Genomic DNA, 27876 nt, shown 5'->3' with positions numbered 1-27876 from the left:
TAAGTTTTTTATTGAGGTCAGAATGGTCATTTAACTATTCTGATAAAATTAGCAGTATAAGAAGGGAGGATTGAACCGTCACCCTCATGACTTCACCATCGGCAGCGACGAGGAGTCGAGAGAACCAGTAGCGACGAGCAGGTGCAATCTCTCTTCCACCACTCTCCTCTATCAATGTTTCTCTGCTTCTCATGAGATTGCAGATTATGAGTTTAGGGGTCTTGTGATTGATAATAAATTGAAAACTGCTAGTGACATGAGGGAAGAAGAAGCCTTCTTCCTCTTCGTTCTTAGTGCATTTTTTGCCAAAGGAAAAGAAGGGTAACGCTTCCTGTATGTTCTTTCGCTGCAAGGTTTAGGGTTTAATATAGATCATGAAACAGAAGTAGAATTGGCTGTAATACGAATTCACAGAAAGATAAGAGCTCAAAAGAATGCAACAACCAACCGATCTTTATCTCAAAATCCAAAAAACCGGGGCTCTTGAGAATATAAATGTGGGTTTTTGTTGTAGGGGTTCAGGAGAAAACTTTTAGGGACACACCAGAACTAACCAGCCCTGGGAGCAATCGGCTTCGGGTATATCGATCTAGAAAGTAGAAATCCTTACTCTCCTGGAAATTGAACATCACCAGAGGTTGGAATTGGTAAGAACAGAGACCCACGACGTCTTGAAGGTTCCGTTTGGTGATGTGATTGGGAAGTTCTCTCCACTCTGGATGACTTTCGTTCTTCCTCTGCTCCATATTATCTTTTCCGCTTCTAGGAGGGAGACTATATAGGTCAAAACAGAGAGACCCAGCAGTGCCTCTGGGAGTTGGGAAGTCGTTCTTCAATGAGGGAGATGGTTGCGGGCAACCTCGGCCCTTTCTGAAGGAGGAGGATGTTCCAACTTTGGTGTGAGGAGGTTGAGCAGCGCAACAAAAATTTACTGGGATCAATATTATTTTCTCAGGGCTGTGTTTCAAGCTCCAACTGTTCAGGAATAGGCTGCGTGTGTTAACCATTTCTGGGAACAATTATTTTGTTCTTCCATTTTGTGGGAACACAAGAACACCTCAAAACCATTTGGCAAATCTGGTCTGTTATTTTATCCGTCGCTGCACCCATCACCCATCACACATCGTCTTCTTCGATTTCCTCTACAGGGTAACCTTTCCTCCCTTCTCCCATCTCTCTAAAGTAAAGGTTACTACTGTCCGCAACAAACTTCACAAGAGCATCGTCTTCCACAAGTAGCATCTATCTGAGCACGGTAACCTTTTCTCTGTCTATGGGTTTCCAATCAATTCCCCTTCTCTCTCTCTCTCTCTCTATATATATATATGTTGATCTTTGTCAGTCAGACCTAGGCTTTAAAATCTCCAAATTTGGTGTAAACGGACCACGGTTCTTTGACATTTTATTATCAATTTTTTGCTTTGGGTTCTGTTGATTTTCCATGAGATTCTCTGATTTTTTTTTTTTCAATGCCTGCTTTTCCAGCTCCAAGCCCTTGGTTAAATTTCCTTTTGTTTTCATTTTTCTTTTGCTATGGGAGATCATGTCAAGGATAGGAAGGAAGTCATATTGATTTTTGTTATCAAAAGAAGCATGCTTAAAATTTTTCCACATATACAATGTTTATGTTAGGAGTGTTTGATTTTTATCCATTAATGGTCTTGGGGTTTGGAGGGCCAGGTTGGTTTGCTTTTGAGTTGAGGAGGAGCTTGAGATGGATTAAGAGATTGTTCAAGACGTACTGAGGAGGAGCTTGAGATGGATTAAGAGATTGTTCAAGACGTACTGATATGGCAAAGGAACCATTTATATTAGATTATGCTGTTTGTTATATAATAAATGGGAAGAAAGGATGAAGAAGAAGATGTGGGTTGCTGCAGTTTTGGGGTTGGGGTTGTTGATTGGTTTGTGCTAGGTGGAGTTGGCTGGCTAATGAATATTTAACTATTATATTTTTTTTTTTGTTGAATTATTAAATAATTTAAAAAAAAATAAGAAATGTGATACGGGTGGTAGTGTTGGGATGAGTTAGGTCGGTTTTATTCGGGCTTGGGTTTTCAAGCCTAGTCATTTCGGTCCGACCACTCTAGAGTCATTACATCAAGCTTACTTGAAGCATACTCTTCTCCTAGAGAGCAGTTTTCATTAAAGCATGTTCTTTACCATTTGAACTCAAGGATTTATGTACTTTCACTCGCAACCTTCCAATCATATAAATTCAAAGATTTATGCATTCTTACTCGCACCATGAATGAGTGCGGTAAATAAGCTAGTCCAAAAGTGTAGGATTTGATTAGCGCCTTGGAACATAGGAACTTCAATGGGAAAGAGTTCAAAAGTGATAGGTATGACATGGAAGAGAATAAACATAGGTTGTATGAAGGATACTATACAGAAGGATAAAAAAGCTAGGAATTAGATGATTATAAACTTTGGTATACTGGGGAGAAAAATAATAGAAGTGGGGTGGGAATAGTAGTAGATGTTAAAAAGATTGGTGGTAGAATAGTATCCATCAAACTTGTGTTGAGAAAAGAGATAATCAATATGATTAGTGCTTACACACCCCAAATCAGATTAGATGAAAATACTGAGAAGAAATTGTGGGAAAATATGGATAGATTAGTTCAAGGAATTAATTAAGGAGAAACTATTATTATAGGGGTATATCTTAATGGACATGTTGGAAGAGATAGTAGGGATTATGAAAGAATTGATGAACGGTATGATCTTGAGATATGATCGAGCAGGGCACTTCAGTTTTAGAAGAAGTTGTAGCTTATGATTTATTAATAGTGATCACATGCTTTGAAAAGAGAGAATTTTTTATAACCTTCAAAAGTGGGCAAAATGATAGCCAAACAGACTTCTTTCTTATCAGAAGGTGCTGCTGATAGGTTATTATATAAAGATTGTAAGGTTATATTAGGGGAGATTAAGCACACAACATAGATTAATAGTTACAGATATGTGTTTTAAATATTGAATCATAGGAAATGTGAGATTATCTGCCCTTGGATGATATGCACCTAGTTACAGTTTGGTAGAGTACAGTGTATAACCTATAACATATAACATTAGAGACTACATCATCTAACATCAGAGGATTTACAGCATAGTTGCCAGAAAAGTGCGTCTTAGGTTGGTATTTTATATTTTCCTTGTAACTGAGAAAAATTCAATCATTGATTCTGACAAGAAATCACACTTAATCTGACTAAATCTAAATTCTCTCTCTACTATTCCTTAACCCTCCCCCCCCCCCTCTCTTAGTTGTGTGAATTTTTTTTTGGGTAAAGCTACTTGTGTGAATTAAGTCAGCCAGATCTGATCCAGGCTTTGTAGTTACTGGATAGTTTTAGCTCAATTTCTCTTGCATTCAGTGCTGATTTGTTTTTTGTAAACCAAATGTCTTTTTCCTTTTTCTTCTTTCATTGAGTACTGAGAAAGCTAAGATTGAGTTTATTCATGAGTTAAGCTTGTCCATTTATTTCTTCATGCGATATTTCTGCCATGTGTTTTTCAGGGTAAATCAACCGTTCTGAATACAGGAGAGATGATTTATCCATTTAACTTATTAAATTCTTCCATCCCAGATTTGACTATTTTCTCGGTATAATAGATTCATCTGGAAATGGAAGAACAATTCATACTCCGAGTTCCACCTTCTGTTGCTGAGCGAATAGACCGCCTTTTGAATGAAAATGCATTATCATCCGAGGATAATTCATTGGATTTGTCCTTTTCTGGTAACATTTTTGTCTCCGTGACTTCAATAAAAGCAGTGTACAAGTTTTTACTCTTCCAATTAATTTGACGTTAATGGATGAGTGTGAAGCTTCTTGTTCAAAATTTCAGTTTGAAACCAGTTTTTTCCTGGTCTGAATCTCACTGTAGTTTTAATAAAAGCGCAAACAAAAACGTTGAATAAAGTCGATGCTCTTGATACATTTATCATCTGAGTTTTAATTATCCCACATCAACCCCCCTAAAAAATTGAAATAAAAAAAGAAAGTGGTTTTAATGCTGCATAGTGTGATTTATTGCTAAATGCTGGTTAAGTTGCCCTATTGCAACATGTTGGTCACAGGTTCAAAACTTGGAAACAGCCTTTTCTGCGAAGCGGGGGGTAAGGCTGTGTACACTTGCCCCTCCCAAACCCTGCAGTGGCGGGAGCCTTGTGCACTGGGTTGCTCTCAGTGTGATTTATTGCTAAATGCTGGTTAAATAGGCTTCTTCATTACATAGTTTCTCTTGTTTAAGGGTGGGTATAGGAGAGTTTGGGATAGCATACCTCCTTATCAATGTTCGAATGTATTTTTTATGCCATGAATCTAAATAAATTTAAAAAAAAAATGGTTCACTTTCTTCCATCAAAGCTGGGATTTGCACCTTAAATTATGCTTGGACACTTGAATAGCGACTGCATTGATCTGGAAAGTGGCAACTGCATTTTCTAGATTCATTTTTTATGGAATTTTTATAATCAACCATGTCTGCTTTGATCAGAAATTCACTATAAGAATAAGTTCACAATAGATTAGTTATGTAAATTGTGTCCATAATAATTTTACGACTGATTATTAATATGTTTCCTGAGTGGCTGGGAGTTACAGGAATTTGTCCGGCTGTGAAAGAAGAAAGGCTTAAATGTTCTGGATGATGATTCTAGGCTTATAGGATAAAAGAGCATTTTGAAATTTTATATTTTGCAGAGGATGGAAGGAATGGAACATTTGTCATAGGCAGTGATCGTTTCCCTACGTCTCTCTTGGATCTTCCTACCGGTGTGGAATCATATAAAACCTATGATGATAATGTGCTAATCAAAACAGCAGACATTGGTCAGGTTGGTATTTATTTTGCTCAGAGTTGTGGGGACATGTCCCAATTCTATTGCATGAAATTTGGACTATTTGGTTTGCAACAGATAATTATGGTACGAGAAGAGGGTGATACTGCCCCAGATGATGTAGAATACAGGCATGGCCTCACTCCTCCAATGAGAGATGCTCGACGGCGGCGCTTTCGTAGGGAACCAGATCTAAATGTATACAATGTGCTCAAATTTGCACTTGTTTGTTCCATTAATGTGCAATATCTGTGCCAGGTAATGATCTCAGTTGCTGATGGATTTGCAGCCAGAGCTGGTTCAACGGGTTGAGAAGGATCTGGTGAACATTATGGCTGGTGGAACTGCAGAGAATGTTGATATCCTTTTTGGTCATTCTCTAAATTCACTTTGCTAATTGACATCATCCATGCATGCCCATTGCAGCCTAGAGGATTTTTATAAATTGTTGAGGTGGAATAGAAGGGTGGAATCACATTTGAATTCCATTGAAAGTAAATGGCTGCATAATCTGATCTGGCCTTTTTGATCTACTAGTCTATGTCAAAGGCAATGATGTAACTGGTATAGTAACACTATACCATTAGATCTTATACATCCTTGTTCATTGTCTTCTTCTCCCCTTCCCCGTCTCTTGCTGTGTTTTGGATCCAGTGGCATAGGATGTTGGTCCCACAATGCCGTAATTGTGTCATGCAATTCACATAGAACAGCAACCTACACTTATGCATACAAATGCCCATCTGTTTATGTGACTAATCCTTGACTTGTAATAGTTAGTTCACATGCTGGAGCAGTAGAGCATGAAGATGCTGTCAACAATGTGCGAAATGCAACCAAAAAAGTCGCACCTGCACCTGCCCCAAAGCCAGATGCCCCAGGGGCTGAAATCAATGCTGCTGGGGAGCCTGAAAGAAGTGAATCTGATGATTCTGATGATTCCGAGTAAATCTGAGCAAGATTTAAATTTATATTATATTCACAAATATTGGTCAGCCTATTTATACACTACTTGTATGAAGTACAATATGTCTGCAAATTCCATGAAACTGTGTTGGATCTCAAAATATCCTAATGATAAAAATCCAAAGATTCTACTTAAGGTACAATGAGCAAGTGAGCAAGTAGCAACTTAAATAAGCGCACAAATTCCAGTTTCAAAGTAGCAGTTCTCAGCCCACAAGGAGCTTCAGTTCTGCTTCATGTGGTGAGCCTGACAAGGAAACAGAGAGTTGGCGGCCATTTGATCTATTTAACAGAAAAAGGGAAATTAAAAAAAAAATCTACTCCTGCAGCTTTGGTTTTTTTTTTTAATGAGAATGAAAATAGTTTCTGGGAAGGTTGTTGCGAGAATTATTATGTTTTATTATTTTCCAGGTCTTCAAAGATTAGAAGCCAATTTAGGAACCTATAAAAGCATCATGGGTGAGGAGGTGAATAGTGATGGTACTGTAACATCAGTTAGATGGGGGCTGATCCAACGTAGGTCACACAAGGGCTTTGATGTGGGTTGATATGGTCTAGAGTTTTTTTTTTTTTTTTTAACCTCAGAGGTCAATTTTTAAGGGGAAGGGTGAGTTCTCTTCAGGTTCATATCAATGGCATTAGAGTAGTTGATTTCCGGTCCTAACCTTCATACAAAAGGGGTAGTTTGATGCTAGAGAAAAGTCGCTAGGAAATGGCTACTTGGCCGCAGACAGACTTTGGAGTATGGCGGAGTTCTTTACAAAGGGCTGCTTGATCAAGAGTAGGCGTATGTGGATGTCAATTCAAAAGCATGGTACTGCCACTTGAATAGAGACCATGGAGTGAAGCTCTCGTGGATCTTAGTTTGAGACTCTGGTGCTCTCACTCGTTCTCGTATCAATGATATGAATGTTGATCTCACATCATTTCTGCTTAGAAAGGACTACCCGATCTAGAGCGGTAGGATCATGCACATCAAATTTTGAGTCTCATGGAACCATACTCAATTAAGTGTCATATTGTCGTCATGGCTTGTGATTTCTCTCTCTCTCTCTTGACATGCATCAGGTATAGTTTGTTTGGTACTGCATGAGTTTCAACATTCACCAAGTTTCGGAGAAAATGAGTGATAAGAGTTAAACTAATCTCAGATCTTTTAATCAGCAAGAGCTTTCACCGGAGACATCTTCCTCATCTTGCGGGCATGAGTTTCAATTCTCTTTGGGAAGAAAATGACTGAAGCTCAAGCTGATCCAAGCATGAAAACAGCTGGTAAAGATTGAGGAACGAATCCGACTGAAACAGCTGGTCAACTTTGTTTGCATCACAAGAATTAGCTACCCTTTATCAGTCTCCAATCCAAACTTTTAAAAATGATGATGATGATGATAACAATATATGATAATGATGGAAATGACCTAATGGTGGTGAGAATACGTTTGTGATTGAGGACCCTAAACATATATATATTTGTTTAATTTGAAACTAAAATTCGTTAAATAAAACAAAAAGGGAAAACAAATAGTATGTAATTACATAGAGAATCATGCAGTTCTAGCCTTCCTTATTAACATTTGAACATTAATTTTAAATTTTTGGTACCTCAAGGAAATGAAAATGTAAGTTTGATTAGATCATTATGTTTCAATTTAACTAAAGTCTCATGAAAAAAAAAAAAGAGTATCTAAGAAAAGAGGGAAAGAAAAAGTTACTTATAATGAAAACAAAAAAGTTACAATAGGTTGAAGGTAACCCCACCCCACCATAGTTAACAAATTCGGATTCGGGAATTATTCGGGCGGAGAATTATTCGGAATAATTCGATTGATTAATTTAACGATTCGGTCAAAAAAGCTTATTGGGGTTTTTTTTTTTTTAATTATTTTTTATTGTTTTTTTTGGTTTTTTTTTTAAAATAATGTTTAAATGGACCGAATAATTCGGTTTAATTCGGATTCGGTCCGAATTATTCGCGACTTATATTCATTTTTGAAAAATCCACGAATTTTAAAGAATTTTATTTTTAATTCGGATTCGGTCAGAATTTTTGATAAAATTTGGAAAAATTCGGTTCGGCCGAATAATTCGCGAATTATTCGGCCGAATTGATAACACTGCACCCCACCCCACCCCAAAAATAAAATAAAAATAAATAAAAAATTAGGGCTGGATTGTAAAATTTCATTTTATTTTTTAAATTTTAAGGAGAATGATTGATACGCTCCCACCCCCTTTATATTATGTTGCTGCCGAAAATCCATATGAGCTGATCCTGCACAAACACAGAAGGCAGAGGCCCGGATGTTTATCCGGGGTTAGTCCTCCGATGCCCAAGTTAGAGATCGGCCGCACAGCTTTTCACAAGGGTAATGGTGTGGGTTTTTTTGCTTACCTTTTTTCCTTCGCTCGGGCCCTCTCTTATAGTCCTTAGGGTTTAGGGTTTCTATTTTTCTTGGAGGAGTCCTCCTCGGGTTCACTTCCTTTCCTCTTCGAGTCTTACCCGGATACGTCTTATCCCCTTCGTGAGGAATATTCTCTTCATGCGGTTGACACGGTCAAGCTCTTTGCAGCCTCTATCAGGTGAGCGACACGTGTCATTTCCTTAGATACCACGTGTTCTTACCCTACTGGGCAATCAATTTTTCCGTATCGTATTAGTACCATACACACTTAGAAAACAATGAGTTTTAATGGCTGTTGATCCATTGAAAATAGCCAACATCATTAAATGAGAAGAGAGAGAGAGAGAGAGAGAGAGAGAAAGAAAGCTTGTGACAAGGTGTGATCGAACATGTGATCACATGCTTGCCTTTTTCCCCAAACCTTATGATTAAATTGTCAAAAGTAGGAATGGTGACTCGATCACTTGTCCTTAAATTCCTCTTCCACTAAAGTCCTTTCAATTTTTTTCTAAGTTACATAGAATTTATCAATTTTATTGAGTTAACCATTTTTATTTTGGTTCCATTTGGTTGAATGGGAAGGTAAAACGAAGAGAAGTGAATTTTATAACTAAAAAAGAAACTTTTGTAATCATTATCCCACATGTATCAATGACTATAATCATTCTTTGTTTGGTTATTAAATTTCACTTACCTTGCATCAAAATCCTTTGACATTAAAAAGTAAAATAAAAACCATAGGCATGAAAACACTACCAGATCATGCAGGTACATGCATGCCAAAGCCTGTGGCCAATGTGAGAGCACACGCGAACATCTTCAACATGGGGCAGCGCGATCTTTTCGCAATGTTGTGTCTTAGGCATAAACACACACAGTCAGTTATCATTCTTTCTTCCAAAAATTATATATCTAAAAAAGTATCATTACTAAATATGATAAGAAGTTTAAGTAGTTTATACAATCTTGTTGAGTAATGAATACAAAACTTCATTTTTTTTAATTTTAAAAATTTCACTTCCTTGCCTTTATAATTATTCTTGGAATCAATGAAAGTTCCATGTGATAGTTTCATAAGAATCATCTAAATGCTTCTAGTGTATAAGGACGATCAAGGTACAGTTTTGAGAGATCTTTATCAACAACTTCTCACAGCAATCTTGTCTGTACTTTGTATAGTTTTTGTCTTGAAAATGACTTGCAAGATCAACTTTGTAGAGATTGTGATGCTTTCTTCCCAGACAACCCATGTGTATCCTCATTTAAACAACCTTTATTATGAAAATTTAGAATAGATTTGGTTTAAGAGAGCATAATAGAGAATGGTATTTTTGGATCAGAGATATGGAGAAAGGGAAGAATCCAAAACTCTTGGAGAGAACCAAATCGGCCAATGATCAATGCGATTGTGTTTGGATGCATGCATTTTGTCTTGTGTCTTTGTCTATTATATATGGGTCTATTTCAAGCAGCATAAGTTGAAGTTAGGAAATCAAGTTTAAGCTAATTAATTAAGTTTGGATCTGATTTCTACTCCATTTTTTTAGTGTGACCTTTCATTATTTAGTGAGTGCATTCATCTCACATGTGCAAATTTTGATAAAACAATTAAACAAACATATAATAGAAAAAGATACAAGATAGGATGCATGCATCCAAACACAATTGCAGTGATCACACATTTTTGGGTTCCCCAAGCCCCGAATAGATTGGATCATTTCTGCCAGCGAAATGAACTTGGAGCCTGTACCAAATGCTTCTCCGATCTGGAAGTTATCGCGAAAAGAATCAAATAAGATGCCTCCCTCTGTCTTGGCAGATTTGGTTCTCTCTTAAGAGTTTTGGATCCCTCCATTTCTCCATATCTTCCCTAATCTAAGTATATCAATCTCTATGGTGCTCTCTCAAACCAAATCTATTCTTAAGTTTCATAACAAAGGTTGTCTAAATAAGGACACAAATGGGTTGTTCAAAGCATAAAAAATCTCTACAAAGTTATTCTTGCAAGTCATTTTCATGACAAAGATCTAGATAAAGATTGCAATGAAAATTATTGACAAATATTGTCTCAAAGACTGTACCTTGATTGTCCTCATACACTGGAAGCTTTTAATGATTCTTATTCTGCCTTACATTAAAATATATTTCACTTCCGAGAGAAATATCTGTATTTCCCTTGCAAACAAGCACTAAAAGTAAATTTCGTTACAAAATATATTTCACTTCCTCAAGAAATGTTCCTTTGCAACCAAATGGAGCATTAAGGTTTTGGAGTGGATCTCCAAGTGATATTTCATAGATTATCCCACTTTAATTAATATGGAATTGAAGTTACATGTACATGAGAGTATTTAGATGTTGAGAGTTATAGAGGTATAGTCCCACATTGGTTATATGTGACCTTGGATGTGTCTAAACCATCTCCATGTAACACCTTAAGTTTTTGTGTTAGGTCCCAAAGTGGTATTTCATGGGTTATCTCATTTTATTAACAAAATTAAATACATATTAAACCATAAGCATATAAAGACTTTAAATTAAAAATTTTCGAATGAAATGTAGAGATCTATTCTCCACTGGGAACCTAAATTAACTGAGCACCAAGAAATGGCTTCCTGCATGTCATTAACATCTTCCTTTATTATTATAAGGGGTTGATTTTCCTCACTGCAGCTAATAATTGCAATTATGGATACCCAACTGGACATAATTTTAGATACCCATCACCTTATGCCAACCCTCTTCCATGCTTTACCAAAAATAAAAAAATAAAAAAATAAAAACTCTCTTCATGAACCTTGCCTTTTAATTGAAAATGTGGCAATAATTGTTGCTGTTATAAAAGAACAGCAACTCCAAGATTTTTGTTGTTTCCTTCTGGTCCAGCATTGTACTTTGCTTGCTCATAGTTTATTGTATGTTTCTTGTGGCCTAGAAGCAGTCTTGTGAGCACCATAAACATCTTTCCTTATTATCATAAGGGATGATTTTCCCCACTGCAGCTAATACTTGCAATTTTGGTTACACAATTTGGACATAATTGCAGATACCCATTACCTTATCCCAACCCTCTTTCATGAACCTTGCCCTTTAATTTAAAAAATATGGCAATAATTGTTTCTGTTATAAAAGAACACCAACTCCAACCTTTTTTGTTGTTTCCTTCTGTTCCAGCATTGTACTTTGCTTTCTCATAGTTTATTGTATGCTTCTTGTGGCCTAGAAGCAGTCTTGTGAGCACCATTTCTCTTTTCTGTTATCTGCAAGTAATCCATCTGTACTCAAAAAGGTTAATATAACTTTAATATTGCTTTTCCTTGAACTTGATCTCAAAATTAGTTGATTTGATTGGATGCAAGTACAAAAAAAAAAAAAAAATTCAAGTCAATGTATCTTTATCAAATATTCTTTCCTTTATTTTAAGCTGTGGATGGTAAAGCATCTCCATCCAGTCCTTATCAATGCCTTAATTGGCCTTAACATATGTTTCCTTCAAGCTTATCCACCAAGAAACATAAAATATTACAAGTAACAACTCTTAAAATATGATGCAATCTCACTAATGTGTGAAACATTTTGATGTAAAGTTTAGTACATGTAATGGTCTTCGATTACAACTTTACTAGGCCAGAATGAAAATAAACATCTTCTACTTGTCACACGGTTTCTATACTTTCTCCACGCACAAGACTAATTCCAATCACAGTTAGAGGATTTAGAAATAACAAAGTCAATTATAGTAGTTATAGATTTTAATTTGACAACTTGATGATTGAAATTTATGTTTACTGAGTGCCTTGGTTGGGAAGAAAAACCTGAACCACTTCTGCAAGTGGATTTTTAAACCATCATTTAATTGATTTCCACCTGGAAGACAAACAGCTAAATATCAACCTGATAAAATGATCTTCAATACCTACTTCATTTTGATACCAGATAGATGAGTTGGGGAAGAAATAAATATATCAGATGATTATGATATATGATTCTTGAATTTCAAAAATGTGCAGATATATCCTCAAGATATAAAGCTTCTCTCCTTAATAGGATTTTGAAAAATGAATATGCATAAGTCCATGATGACTAGTAAGAATTAAATAGAAGTTTGGCTGAATTAATCAGAAAAAGGAGGGGTTAATCAATCTTCTTCCTTTACTTGTCCTCAGCCATTATCAAAGGCTTTCTATGGAAAGTGGTAGATCCTGTGGTGATTGGAATAAATTAGAAATGGCATCAGTAGGGCTGATCCATTGGAGTATGGTATTTGTACTTCATTTGATGATTACAAATTATTTTCTCTATTAAAGGGCATTGAGACCCAAAAAAACTCTATAAGTGATATTGCATTTTTCACTTTGGTTCTACAAAAAGAATAAGAAAAAAAATAATAATAATAAAAAAAAAAAGAAGAAAAATAATGCTAAAGAATGCCTCTATCAACTATCTACACACACAAAAGAATATGTCAGTGATTCTTCCCTTATCTCTGATCAGATTTTGAGGTTGCTGTTGTTTTTCTGCACAATGTGGTTGGTGTCGACACCTTTGGGCTCAATCCTGATAAATTCTTAGGAGAGGAGTTAGCTCTAGCACTTCTGGGAGACAAGTTCACTCGCTCCAAAACACGGAGCTGAAGCTCGGAAGGATAGTCCCTCACACAGCCAATACGTGGACCAGCTCCTGTTGTCCATTTGCAAGATAATTGCTTACCCAATTGATATGATTTCCCTTTATGTGAATTAATTCTCTGGAGGATTATTTCTTTAGGACAAATTTCTTCTTCACAATCTTCTTGATCTTCCTCAAATAAGTTCCGCTTAGGAACCATGTAATCATGTTCTGTCCCAGCCGATTCTTCTGATGTTTCATAACCATCCATTGAAGATTCTGCTGGGAAATTGTTCTTACTTCTGACAATACTTGGATTGCTTCCCTTTTGTTTCTCAGATGGACCATTCCTTTTGGGTATTTCAAGGTTGGTCAATTTCGAATGAAATTGCTTTGATTTTGCAGGTTCTGTTGCACTTTTTGGATCTTGTTCCATTGAATCTATCTCCGAGTAAGTATCCACTTGGGTCAAGTCCTCCTCGGATAAGTTGCTTCTAAGACCAACACTATGTTTGCTCGAAGATTCTTCATCATCATCACTTGAACATTTCTGAATAGAACCAGAAACAACGGTAAATCAGTGTGTGACTATTTGTTTTCTTCCTCCTTTCACCACTGGGGTATCCTAGATATTCCCTAAACCAAAAACTAGGTGAGATTCTTTTACCTTCACATTAGAGAGATCCACATTATGCTCCTTAAGGAATGCTACAAATTCCTGAAAATTTTCTTCTGTTGGTCGATAATGCCCACTGTGAGGCCAGACAGCCTATAAGAAATTCAAAGAAACACTCTTTTAACAACACTATTCGATTAAGCAAACCAGAGCAGAGAAGATATACAATCTCATTGAGACTTGAGGAAAAGGAAAAAGAATCACTAAATGGCATTTGTTCTGTACCTTAAGTATACCATTCTCTACAACCAATCTCCCTGCAGCAGAAGTGGCTCCTCCAGCCAAGAAACTTGAATGCTGAAACTTCCCTTTTTTCTTCTGGCCAACATAGACTGCTTTGGAAGTGCTAAGGACAAAGATCCATTTAGCATCCTTGGGTCCTTCAGTAGTATCAAGGAGCTCTCCACTCTGCTTGTAAAAAAACCTTCCATTCTCCACTGCAACCTCATAAGCTTTTCTTTCTGCCTGCACGACAAACCAGTGTTTGTCTGTAAGAAAATTGGTTCGATCTAGGGAAAAAGCAAATGAATTGTCAAAAGTGAGACGAGGCTCACCGGGCCAAGATACTTGATACATTGTTGTTGAAGCTTTGATCGAGGGCATTTCTCCACAAGATTGACCTCCTTCCCTTCCCCTATATCAAGCCTGCATTTTTTTAACAACAAATTATTATTATCTGAATCTCAGAACATGATTTCCAATTTTGATAATTCAAAATTGAATTATGTTTTTGAAAATTACCAGTAGAAGAAGGGTTGTTTACTCTCACAATGAAGCCATTTAACATAATAGAAATGAAGATTGTGTCCATAACGATGCCTTGGATCAATCTGTCAAGAAGAATAAGATCAGATTAATAAGCCCATACTGGAACCTACATTTGAAGCTTTCTTTAATGTCTAGGACTTACTGCCTCAAGCCAATGCTGTAAAGCAAGCTTCTGAGCCTTGTTATCCTTGGATAAACCTTTCCCCACCTGCAAAAGAAGAGCAATAACACCTCTGGTTCAGATAAATTTTAAAAGGTATCTATTAATAGAAGAGAAGAAAATATCAATTTGACCAGAACTTACCTTGGCAGCTCTGGTTCTTGCTCTTGACCAACGGGAAATGGCAGTCTCATGTTTCTCGATTTCAAAAAATGAAATAGAACTTCGCTTCAGCTCGGCGAAATCCAACAACTTCCACCTATATGTGTTAAGAAGACCATTCAAATACCAAACGAAATGCAGAAAGACAAACAGTCAAGACCCTGAAAGATGAAAAACTCACCATTGTTGCTCCACAAGAACTGCACAGTCTGCAAGCTTTCTTCTCGTTCGGAAGCTTTTATACACTTTCTGCAACTTCAATGCTGCTTCATGTTTGGGACTGGCAGGATCCAACAAGGGTTGGGGAGAATGCTTCTCAGTATCCCTTGCTGGTAATGGGTTAGTGATCTCTCTGTTCTTGAAGCTGAAGGGTGAACTGAAAAATTTATTTTTGTAAGTTGCCAAAGGTGACTTTTTCGATATCATAGTTTCCTTCTCTGAGGAAGGTCCATTTATTGAGATCCTGGTTTCCTTTGGAGACGTTTTAAAGCCAACTGATCCTTCTAAGATAATCTTCCCAGACCCAAGAGATTTCTGTATTTTGGGTTTAGAATCTCGAGCATTGAAACCGACGGATCGCATTGCGGTGCTCACGTTGTCGAAACTGATGGATTTCACAATCACAGATTCAAACGCATCATTCAAATCATCAGCTAAAGATACCCCCATTACAAAAAAAGAGGAATATCTTATCGAAATCCTTTCTAGTAGCAGAGGACCAGATCTTCCCTGTTAAAACAAGAACATATAAGCGAAAAATCATCATCATGGACAGAATGAACAGAGGAAACAATTCATTAAAAGTTTGTAATTTACCCATTTATGCAACTATTTCCCTATCAATCGAAACTCATTCAAAGAAGCACTTAATTAAATGCTGCAGAACCCAATCCCAATCCCAAACCCAAACCAATCAAGAGAAAAAAAACCAATTTTTTCTTGATTGAAAGGAAAACCTGCAAAACCCATTTACATATTATCTTCTTCCCTGAAGAGATACCCATCACCCAATGATAGAAACGAAATGGAGACATTAAACCATGAAAAATGTAGGTATAACGGTCTTACCTTGAACCTGAAATTTGTGGATTAGTTATTCTTCTGTTTCTGGACTATGGAGAGTTTTTGGAAGAAACAAAAATAGTTGGAGAGACAAAAGAGGGAGAAAAAGAAAACCCAAATGAGGATATGAAGATTGGTGGATATGAATTCAATAGAAACCGATTAAAAAGGGGTTGGTTTCTTGGGGTTATGGAGATTACAGAGTGGCTGGCTACCCTCACTTCCCTCTAAGAAGCTTTGCGGTGGCGTTGTGATTGTTCAAAGCGAAAATACGTTGGATGGATCGTCTAATCTTGTCATCCGATATATATAAAAACCAAAGAAACACTTTCCAACCTCGTGTTGTTGACAGTTGACTCCATCGAGTTCTCATCTCAACACTCGTTTTTTCTAGGTTTGTCTAGGGGTAGGGGAGGTGGGGTTGAACGTGGGAATCAAGTTCATAATAAAACACCATATCGGGTTGGTCACTGTCATTATCGGATAGGCATTCGGAACGGGCTCCGCGTTCATTTCGTTGGTAAAAATGAGTCAATATATTAGGGTTTCGACAAACCTAAAAATGAATTCTTTTGACTTGATTTTTTGAAAAGAAAATTTTATAGGACAATCATATAATTCGTACAACTGATTATATTATGCAGTATATAATGCAGAATTAAGAAGCATTATGGAGTTAAGATCATTTAGGGCATGTTTACGAGAAAACTTTCAATGGTATTAGAGGGAACTTTTGTTGGACGAGTGTTTCAATATGCAAAGGACACACAAATGTGAATAAATTATCATGGTTCAACGTAAATATCTATATCCACCTAAGAAATTTTTACTAGTCAAAAAAATTATATATCTTTCTCCCCCGCATTGTGCGATATAATTTATTAGGATTTAAGACAATCTAGTTAATTATATATGAGTTCATGCAGTTGTGGGGTCAGTATGGGCCTGCGGGACTAGTCAAATCGAAGACTTGGATATATGTCGTTAGCAAAAAAAATAGTTAATTATATACAAGTCTAATAATAATTACTTATACCTTGAAGAATATAAGACACAAATTCAAGTTGGTCCTTTCAATATAGTGTTAGAGCCCATGTCTATCTGTTATCCTTCTTCTAAGTTATTTGTTTACATGTAGATTCAGGTATACCAAAATTACATGTAAGAAATGTTGAATTGTTGGGAGTTTTTTTAGGGTTATAGTCTCACATTGGCTTATTCATTTCCTTGGTACTTCATATACTTGACGAGTAATCTCCACCTAAAGCTTTAATGTTTTAGATTGGTAAAAGCCTTAATCATGCGCAAAACCTTCTCTCATAAGGAATTTTCCCTATCATGGTTTTAAATCAAGGTATCAATAATTAATGCTAATATGGATCAGTTGTATCGGGTCAAATAACTCTAATTTCCAAAAAAAGAAAAGAAAAAATTGGATAAATTTATTCTTAAAAAAATCGTTCCACCAATATAAGATCAAACTAGTATCAATATCGAGCATGGCAAATACTGATACAAATCAGCCGATAATACCCAATCCGATACTGTATTTTTAAGTCACTATGGTCAATTGATTTATCTTTGTGTAGGGACTACCAAATTCCACAACCGCAGTGGCTTACGTCACTTACTCGTAAAATCGTTTTCATGACGTGGCTTAACCTCCAAGCCTTTTTTTAATTAACACAGTAAAGCAAACCGTGACGATAACGCTTGCGTTTTCTTGTACTAAAGAATAGACTCAAGCATCATTAGCAAGCCAATTAGGGCTTTCATTTTAACGGTGATGTAAAGGCACTCGTCTATAATTTTGGCTGTTTATGCCTTTGCAAGGTTTGAAAATTTTAATTGACTTAAATACCCTTTTCAACGATTAGAAAATGAAAGCTTTTTTAGAGAGAGAGAGAGAGAGGTTACTTCAAGAACAAAGCTTCCCATGAAAGTCAGAAGCCTCTTCATCAGCTATCATCATGAATTACTTCAATAAACTAAAAATTCCAGTCCAAGTCCCATTTTGACATTTTCTTGTCACAAATTTCTCTTATTTGCTCAACAATAAATCATAGATTAATAATAAAAAAAATTAGTAGAACGTATAAAAGAAGTTATAGTTTTTTTTTTTTTTTTCTTTTTTGCCCTTCTAGTGTAATGAGAGAGGGTTTTCTGAGCAAGTGATGGGAAAGTGCACAATGAAATAATAAGGTCATTTCATGTGAAGAGGAGAAGATTGAGGGAGGATGCTACCGAACGCTCTCTTGATAGCTTAGAGTATCTTTTCCCTTGTATAATATACTTATTTTTCAATGAGAGTAAAATCATAACATTTTACATATATACATGTGTATTCAAAGAACAAGTAAGACATTGACAGCTCTTAAAAATGACATAATAGTAAATCATTTTCAAATAATTTAAAAATTACTTTTTATTTATTTAATCATTTACTTAAAAAACATTTGGGAATAAAACAAGGGACCCAAAAAAAAAAATTTATAACCAAGATTTAAGAATTTGGAATCAGAGCTGAAATTTCTTGCCACTGATTCCAACTGATCTAGATGTTGATTCAGTTACAAAAAACCCTAAAATTGACCAAAAATCACCTCAGAATCAATATCTATACCATTTTAGACTGGGTCCAGCTAATTTCAATCTATATCAATAGGTTCCAACAATCCAAATCTGACTCCTCGAACTCTGATTACAACTTCTTAGTTCACCATTTTAATTACAATAAAATGTACCCTAGTCTTTCCATTCCAATCAACTACACAATAGACAACATCCCCACCCAATCCTCATAATTAAAAAAATTAGCATGCTTTTAAGCACTTTCTAGTGCTAACTGATGTAATTGGATTGATCTATGAAATTGATGAACAAAATGTCATTGGATGGTCCAAGTCAAAGTCTCTCAATCTGGTTCATTATTGACATGGTTATGTTAGGTTATCCATGGATTATTCTTTGTGAGTATTTATCATGCACCACTATCATATTGTATTTTCAAACACAATATAAACCTAGATAGTAGTTGTTAAAGAGCCAAAGGGGGACCGGTTCTTGGATGATGTATTTATATTCACCCGGACAATCCAGCCAATAGAGGTAAAACGACAATAATGGTAATTAGGGTTTCAAGAATTGGAATCGAATCGATTGAATAGGTCGACTTGGATCAGAATCAATTGAACTGATCTTGAATATGATCTATGCTGAGTTTCAAGGGTTTTGATCTAATTTAACTGAGTTAGAATTAGAATTGTCTGAACCGATCTGATTACCAATTCTAAGTTTAATAACCTTCATGATCTTAGGAACGAAAATGCAATCACAAGGAAAAAATCAAGCCGAAAGTCACACATGCCTCGTGCACACACCATGCACACGAGGAATTTAATGTGATTCGGTACGAATGTCTACATTCATCAAAGAAAACTGGATGCAATGCAATTTTTCTTGTGTTTAGGTTTCACTATAGAGACTATAAGAAACTTTAAAGTACTTGAGAGAAAAATTAAGGATTCTATTTGAAAGTGTAGGGATTGCGCCTAAACATAGAGAAGGAATGAAATAATCTCCTTGGTAATACTTCCAATTGTGTTCCCATTAACTACCGTGTTGATGTAGAAATCACACTCTCGAACAAAAAAAGGGACTCAAATACATACAAACACAATAATAACTATATGAACCACTATGAACGACTAAAGAACACAATATATAAAAACCCTAATACATGATAATGGATAAGGGAGAGTGGTGGTTAGCTTCTCAAAATTTCAACCATTTTTCCAAATAAAAATGGGCACATGTGTCCCACACTCATATGCAAGGCTGTCTAATTAAGTAAAGAACTGGTTTCTGCTAATCTGGCCTTGCTCCACTTGAAGTAGGAAATGGGTCCCAACTTAGAACCGACCAGTAGTCTCTACTCTATAAAGTCCAGATTCTACCCGAAAAAGATTATGTTTGAATAATGATTACCGACAAATTAAAATGAGGGAGAAAGTTATAGATATGTTTCAACATCCAAATAATAACATCTAATAAGATTTAATTAATTGGTTCACTAATCGTGTTTCATTCTACACTGATTAAAAGGAAAACTAATTAACTACTGTTTTAAGACTTTACAGTAGGATGTTATGTTCTGCTTTTTTACCCAAAAAAGAGAAAAAAAGGTTCTACTTCTTACAAAACACTATATGCGTAGATTAAAAGGCAACCCCAACCGAAGATTACCAACATGGAAGCTTCCTTTTTTTTTCTTTTTTTTTGGGAGAGGGATCAGTGAAATCGAAGATATTTTTATGCCACGCCAATGGTAGTGCATAGAATGATATCATCCTCATGGGTTGTGAGAAGACATATGCTGAAATCTAACACCTGTACCTTTACGGAGAGAGTTCTCAGAGCAAGAAGTAGAGTGGAGCATATTAATGAGATGCACATTGGAAGGCAACGAGGTCATTCCGAGAGAGAGTACCCTCCCTTGATAGCTCAAAAAAAAAAAAAAATCCCCTTTTTGTTATTATTTTCTATATGCTTTCTTAATTGTACATCTCATGTAAATGATATCATTATCCATTCAACCATTAGCATAGCATAAGAGATTCCCCTCACATTGTTAAAATCCACTCCCTCTTCCTCAAAAAAAAAAAAAAAAAAAAAAAAAAAAAAGGAAAAGAAAAGAAAAGAAAGAAAGAAAGAGGTTTCCCATGAAGACAGTGAAAAACCTCATTTCTCACAAAGTTGGAGTGAAAAACCACACTAATTAATGAGAGGACAAAAGATGGATTCACTTAATAAAAATCCACATATTTTATGAAGAGAATGACAATGTGGGTTGTGTTACCACATTCTTTTTCTCTTTTAAAAGAAGAAAAAGGAAAAAAGTTAGCACACTGCTCATGTATCATAAGCTAACACCGATTTTCTCTCTCTCTCCTTTATGATGCCTTGTCCCATTTGGTGGTACTCTTATCCCTCGCAAGAAATTAAATATTAAAATAAAAGTTTGTGATTGGTAGACACCGTCACTACCAATTGTATCAATTTCGATCATAAGTGATTATAATATTTAATTAATGCATATCGGTGGTGTCAATGGAAAAGTATGGTTTATTTTTCGATATACTTTTCTTTATCCTTCTAATAGTAAAGATGAAACAATTATTGGAGGCTGATTCGTATAGTCAGATGATCGTAGGAAAAACGGATCCAATCTCTGATACCAATACCTGTAGCGTGTACCAAATTCCTGCCGCCACCAGCCCGGTTACAATTACAAAAAAGGATTGGGTGGTGCGAGATGAGAGGCTGGCGAAGCCGAAAAGTGCCAAAGAAAGATCCAAAAATGTAGGAAAAGAAGTCAACGTCTATACTTTATTACTGTGGAAACCCGACATGAAATTTTTATAAAAGTGTGTATGGACAAATCATCGTCACCTTCCAACTGTCTGTTCTTGGAATTCGGATCCCCCCATGCATCTAAGAAGACTCTTTTTCCTACCGTACAAAAAGCCTTTTAAAGTTCGTCCACGTGGAAATATGACATTCAACCACGTGGATTGGATTCAGTGAAGACTGAGCTGGACACATAAAAGGCCAAAAAGAGAGACCTATCTCCTGGAAGGCACTTTCAGGGGTCCCCCACCACCCTCTCCCCTCTTTGAAATTTTGGAATCGCCAATCTCTTTTTATGACACAGAAGACAAAATTCCGGTCGGCTCCGCCGTTACCCATTGTCCATACCCAGCAGGTGAGGCTTCAAACAAGGAATCCGGATCTGATCAAATTTAGATTTTGGATCATATTGGAATCGAGGAAATCAATTTTTTAAAAACCCTAAACCCATAGGAATGTTATCTTCTTCCCACTTCTCATTTCTAGTGATTATTAGCAAGTGCAACAACGGATTGTGGTTTCAGTCGGGTTTAACCCGAATGTATGATTGTAAGGGTGGTGGTTACTTCTTAGTGTTAAAGACTTGAAAGCTATTGTTTGGTAGTAAGTGAGCAACACACCGCCTAGGCAGCTGGATACCACAACAGGCGCCCATTATATGACGACGAGGAGGAACGAAACAGCTGTGACTTTCTCTTTAATATATTTTAGAGAGAGAGTTGGGCATGCCATTAGTTTCCAATAAACTAAGGCAATGTCGTAAGTTTTTGAGGGTTAGGCATGCGGTAAGTTTTTGATCAATTAAAATACATCAATCATAGGGTTGGAGGATAAGAAGATCTTTCTTTTAAGAGGAGGAGAGAGAAAGAGAGGATGACATATGCTAGCAACTTGGCGGCATGCTCAGCATTTTTCTTATATTTTGTTTTATTTTAAAGATAATCTTAGTGTAATCAAAGATGGTGATAATAAATCATCATCGTTGGCTTATGCCAAACTCAAATGTTACATAAAGCAAGACTCTTTTTATTGGGACTAATTTTCTGTTGGTCACATCAAATGCACTCATTGTTGAAGGTGATTAGGAAGAGAAAATTTCATTATTAAGTCCCATCTATCTCTTAGTGTTGAAGGTCAGCATTCTCTAATTCAACAAAAGGTCAGGTCTTATGAATAAAGATATTCTCTCTTCACCATAGGCAATGTTTTAAAGAGTGAAATAAGAATCTTGATCGCTCAGCCAATTTTGATCCAGGTTGTCCAAAATCAATTAGATTCTACTATAACTTATAAAAATAGTACAGATCAACCAAGGATCGACTGCAACCCTAGAAATGCAATACTTGATTGTTATGAATCGAAAAAAATTGGGATCCACCAAGAATTGACCCTAACCCTAGAAATGCAATACAAATCGATCATTCCGAATCGACTTGATTCTACGATAACCCTATAAATGCAATATAGATCTATCAAAACTAAAATTGGTTGTAATCGACTAGTCTCTACCTTATCCTTAGAAAATACAGTATGGATTGACTGGTTTAAATCAATCAAAATTGAGATTGATTAAATTTTATCCTTTTACCTTTTTTTTTTTTTTTTTTTTTTTTTTGAATATTTAATTAGGCACCAAGGGGGCCACCCTCATTGGGGGTATGGGGGAGTGTAGGGGGGCTTAAGGGTAGGGTGCAAGCCAAGCACTATGCGGACAAGAGGACTTGATCCACTGATGAGAGGCTTGGACATGCTCTAAACACCCATGCCAAACTGTCCTCAGATTCAATGTTAACCATCAAATAGAGATGTAAATGGATATTCAAAAATTCATATTCAATTTATATTTGAAAAATCAAATTTCAAAAATATTTGAATCGATTTCAAAATTAATCAACTTATAGGAAAGGACTTCTCTATTGCGCATAAGAAACGATAACTTTTTCCTTTTGATAGAATATAAGAAGTGACAACTTAAATCCAACACCCTGTAGTGCCCCGAAACATATGCACTCGTGTTGATTCTCGGATAAAACACTTCAAGATGTTGAATTTGAGCTAACGCCTCTTGGTAAAATGATTGAGAGGTAAAGATCAGAATAATTATTGGAGGACAGAATGACAATCTAGATTTGGTGCACGGTGAGTCACTGAGTCCCATTCAGTCCAACGCGTCTTGGGGCAGCACCGACCGTATATGTATGGTCAGTTATCACATCACTGACTTTACTACTGTGGTACGTTCGTCAAGTAAGTCTCTGGTCGTGGGAATGGGAATGTTGTATTCCACCGTACTCCAAAAGGTAACCTCCACCCCACCCCCCCTCTCCCTTCCCTACTTACTTTATTAGAACTCCACCACCACCCGACCACCACCAGTATTGTTATTGATCCACGTGATCGTGGACTTTTTTTTCCCTCTCATCCAATTGTGATAATATCAATACTATAAATCCATGCAACACATGAACAAAGACTGACCCTAAAAGGAGATCGTGCTTAGTACACTCCAATCTGGGAATCCCTACTCTTTGCACCTATTGGGACCTAATTGGGTTGGACTTGGACCAGTCCAGCTGGATTCTCCATTATTTTATTAACTACCCTCTCTCAAACATGTGATATACACCTCTATCCATTCCCATTGCAACTTCTCTCTTCTTTCTTTCAACTCTCTCCACTGGTAGCACCACTTGTATCCTATGAAACTGAAATAGTATAAAGGAAATGAGACAGAGAGAGAGAGAGCATTAAATAATAAATAGATTAACCAACTCATGAGCTAAACAGCTGTATTAATTAAGAATTTTATTCATTTCTTTTTGTTTTTAACCTCCCCCTAGGTTTAGACTTTAGAGTGTTACTGAAGTTCAAGTTTTCATACGTGTAAAATGCAAGTCAAAAAAGTGTTCATAGTTGAATACGAATGGGTCATCAAAGTTGGTGGCCAGGGATTTAGTTCACAATACCGTTACAATCGAAGGCACTCACCATCTATTTTCATTGTTCGACTCTTTGATAACATTACATATCAACAAAAAAAAAAAATAATAATAATAATAATAATAAAAATCTTGTTCTTATTTAGTCTCCTTTGGAAGTTCTTGCTTTTTCTACATATGTTTCTTCCTCGCCTTGTCCTTTTTATAGTGCCTTCTATTTTCATTGTCTACTCTTTGATAACATCAAATTAAAAAAATCTCGCTCTTATTCAGTCTCCTTTGTTTTGGAAGTTCTTGCTATATCTACATATGTTTCTTCCTCGCCTTGTCATTTTATAGTGCCTTCTATTATTTTCATTGTTCAACTCTTTGATAACATAAAATTTAAAAAAAAAAAATCTCGTTCTTGTTTAGTCTCATTCATTTTGGAAGTTCGTGCTATTTCTGCATGTGTTTCTTCCTCTTCTTGTCATTTTTTATTGATAATGATATTGATACATATGGACCCATTCAGCCAATTCTTGTTCAATTTATAAAAAAGAAAAAATCTTTTTCATTAGAAAAACATCTCTATATCATATTGGCCGATTTGTATCGATTAGGTATCGATTTCAATTATGATCAAGACTACCAAAAATCAACTGTCTAGGCCTATCGAATATTATTTCCTATAACTATGCCTAGAACTGTCCTCGACATCATGCAATGTATAGCTATGTCGAGAGGGTATATGGCTTTCACACGAAAAATTGATAGATGGCCCTAGGGATACAATTTGGACTTGCAATTGCATGGCTTATTTTTTTTTTTTTTGAAATATTTGTATTGGAGTTTGTTGTAATTTTAAAGAGTTTTAATTTATTAATTCAAACAAACAACAACAACAAACATAACCTTATCCCAACTTGATGGGGTCGGCTACATGGATCCGATATAGTCTAAGATAATAGTAAGTATAAGAGTAAATATAAGTACTAAAAAGAAGTAAAAGGAGGTAAAAGAAGAAATCAATGCAACATCATTGGGACATCCCCTACAAGGGATCAGCTACACGGGTCTTTGTCCTCCACTTACTTCTATCCACGGTCATACTAGAATCGAACCTATCAACTGCATATCTTTTTCTTATCAATTTGCCAATAGTCATTTTAGGTCTGCCTCTCCTTATGGCTCCATGTAATTGAAACTGATCATTTTTCTTTATTGGGGCATCCATGGGTCTCCGTTGAATATAACCATACTATCAAAATTATTAATTCAAAATATTGTTTTTATTTAGTAAAAGTTTTGTTAGAGGGTTATGTACTTTCTTAATAGGCATTTACATGACTAACTGATGTGGTTATTAGAAGAGATGTTTGAATGCCTAAGACTATTTCAAATTTAAATTTCTCTTGATCTTTGTTTTCATTATCCAGACGCCAACTAGAAATAAGGGGTTTCGTAAAAGATGGTAGTGTGTCACCTATACATTGGATCATTATTCAAGATTGACTGTCAATTGGTTCATCTTTCAATCACCCCTTAGTAGTCAATCTTGAAATTATTCATAAGTCTTTTTTTCTTTTCTTTTTTTTTGTTAAAGCTCAGCAGTCACAACAGAATAAGCACACTTGAATTCAGGATTTGTGCCCTGACTTATGGACAGGGAGGAGCAAGGAGTGGAAAGAGGCATCTCCCTGTTGCATTGGAAATCAGAATTTGAAGGTGGAACATGTTCCCATTAAATAGAAATTTTATATATTTAATGTTCAAGTGTTCAGTCTTACATATTTTCCCACGTGCTTAATTCTTTTGAACCTTCTTCAATTCCACCTCCAATGGGTAGCCCTCATTGAACTGCTCAAAATTTTGAATGGTCAAAAAACAGTTCTTCCATCTAAGATTTCTCTATGTTCAACAAAACTAATTCTGTTTCTCTAAAAAAATCTATTTCCTTCATTGTCAAGAAGCTCAAATCTAATACCTCACACCATTACAACCTTGCATTACAAGTTTCCCCATCACTTCCAGAATCTTGACCTATTCTTCATTCTTTTTCCATGCAAGCTTTTGACTTTCACTGGTCTTGTGCTGGCTTTCCTCACCATTCTGGTTCTTGCCATCTCTCTAACTTAATGGGTCAATTTTGTTGTATTGGCCCTAAACCCTATCCAACTATATAGTTCAGGGATTTTTACATAATGGGTCAAAGTCAAAACCCCACTTTCTTTAATGGGTTTGACACTTCTTCCATTACCCACATCCCAAACTTATTGACCCAAAATGGCCACTAATGTAATGAATGATTTCTTTCTGATTTTTCAGCCATTGAAACCATTGTATGGTTGAAGATAATTTTCATTAATAGTACTGTCAAATGCCTAAATGATCAATGAAAAGGTCTGAACCCAAAAGAGCATTTGGTCCGCCAGAAATAGATAAATGCAATAAAAGAATAGGACAGCCAGTCCTGGTCCACCACACCCCCCCCCCCCCCAAAAAAAAAAAAATGTATAGACCGATAAGACCCTTGTACTGTAAGGGATCCCCTATAGAGGTCATTCCACACCGCAAAAGCAATGATGAAATCAATGAATTTATTTCTCTCTCTCTTCTTTTTCAAAAATTCTCCTTTTCTTTTATTGCTAACCAAACAGCAATGCATATACCATTGCAGAATAACTGCACCAAAAAGTGAGGAAAATACTTCCTTAATTAGAAACAAAAATTATTTTTTCCTTTTTGGTTGGGGGTTGTACTGTATGGGCCTGACTGGGGAATGAAGGTTGTGAACTTTGGTCGGTTGGTTCTTATCTTGTGCCATAACTCCTGATATCAAACAGGTTTCTAGGGTTTCTTTGGACCTCTCAGAAGTCAGAGCAAGACAGACAGTCATACCCATACCCTTGGAACGTGGATTAGGGATGACAATGGGACCAGTGAAATGGATAAACTCCAATTTTGGGGTGGGTATGGTGCAGGCTTCAATGGGCAAGGTAGTTGAATAAGGCTTTGTCAACTATGACCTGTGGCTATGTGGTAGTTTTTACCCATTTTAAGACTTTCAAGCCCTACTATATCTGCCTTGCTGTGTTTCGCAAGGAGTGGGGGCAGGTCATTATAGATTTACTGTTTTCTGTTTCAGGGGAAAAAGATACCACTGATGCCAGTGTACCATGGCCCTCACATTTTATGTTTTTTTTTTCCCATCTCCTACCTTCACCATGTGGGCCTATGTTATAATGTCATTCTCCACGCTACCATTGGTGTGGCATGGGAGATTTCCCACCACTGGCATCATGAATAACCCTCACCCCCATTTTAAGAGAAAAAGATTCCTGCCAGGCTGGGTAGTGCCTGCACCCAAACAAGGGGAATGCGAGTTTGTCCGTGTCAACAAACAATTCAAAACACCTCGACTTTTTTAGAACAGGTCCGAGTCAAATAGCAATGATTCAAAGCACTTCTTTTTACACTATTTCGGAAATCTAAGGACTCAATCCTTAGAGAGAGTTGTCTCGCACCCTTAGGTATTCTCTACCTGCCCACCTGTGTCAGTTTCGAGTACATGTACCCTTTTGTTGAAGGTCATTCGAGCTTTTCCTGGGATTATGGCATGGGTTACTTCAGCGCCATAGCACCTGGTACACCTGTTTAGGTGCCAGGCAAGCGGCGGGGTGGGGCATAGGAATGTGTGCTCTCATTGCCCTCCCCCCATTGGTGCAGGGGCCACACAGACTGGCAGTGATCCCCTACTCCCATTTTAATAAAAGAATAAAAGATAAGAACAACTGTGATCCTGATCCAAGCTGTACAGGTTCATGGAATCCTATTGATACCTGGATGAACAGTTTGGAGCCAATGGACTTTCACTTCCAGCCATTTAATGA

The 27876-nt window shown here is 36.4% G+C and overlaps 2 protein-coding genes across 5 annotated transcripts; one reads left to right on the top strand and one right to left on the bottom strand.

The window, feature by feature from the left end:
- The first annotated feature begins 14 nt into the window (after positions 1-14).
- On the top strand, positions 15-5961 carry LOC122092371 (transcription initiation factor TFIID subunit 7). 4 transcript variants are annotated; one of them, XM_042662692.1, is made up of 6 exons: positions 15-141; positions 3597-3749; positions 4716-4849; positions 4931-5050; positions 5142-5211; positions 5629-5961. In XM_042662692.1, the coding sequence occupies exons 2-6, from the start codon at positions 3635-3637 to the stop codon at positions 5799-5801; spliced, it is 612 nt and encodes a 203-aa protein (XP_042518626.1). In that variant the 5' UTR covers positions 15-141; positions 3597-3634; the 3' UTR covers positions 5802-5961. The 4 variants fall into 4 exon arrangements, with proteins under 4 accessions (XP_042518626.1, XP_042518619.1, XP_042518637.1 ...); XM_042662685.1 differs by having other exon boundaries at positions 30-141; positions 3527-3749; XM_042662703.1 differs by having other exon boundaries at positions 33-141; positions 3527-3749; positions 5638-5961.
- A 6551-nt stretch (positions 5962-12512) lies between these two features.
- On the bottom strand, positions 12513-15923 carry LOC122072042 (IQ domain-containing protein IQM2-like). The gene is made up of 9 exons (XM_042636558.1): positions 15663-15923; positions 14776-15323; positions 14577-14691; positions 14415-14480; positions 14246-14334; positions 14059-14149; positions 13730-13969; positions 13496-13597; positions 12513-13378 (listed from the first exon to the last, which is right to left on the bottom strand). Exons 2-9 carry the CDS (start codon positions 15261-15263, stop codon positions 12701-12703), a joined length of 1869 nt encoding a protein of 622 aa, XP_042492492.1. The 5' UTR covers positions 15264-15323; positions 15663-15923; the 3' UTR covers positions 12513-12700.
- Between the last annotated feature and the right edge of the window lie 11953 nt (positions 15924-27876).

Source organism: Macadamia integrifolia, chromosome 2 (genome assembly GCF_013358625.1).
Source record: "Macadamia integrifolia cultivar HAES 741 chromosome 2, SCU_Mint_v3, whole genome shotgun sequence".
NCBI classification, from domain to species: Eukaryota; Viridiplantae; Streptophyta; class Magnoliopsida; order Proteales; family Proteaceae; genus Macadamia; species Macadamia integrifolia.
Note: the sequence above shows the minus strand (reverse complement) of the source record. Positions and strands in the feature narration are given on the sequence as shown.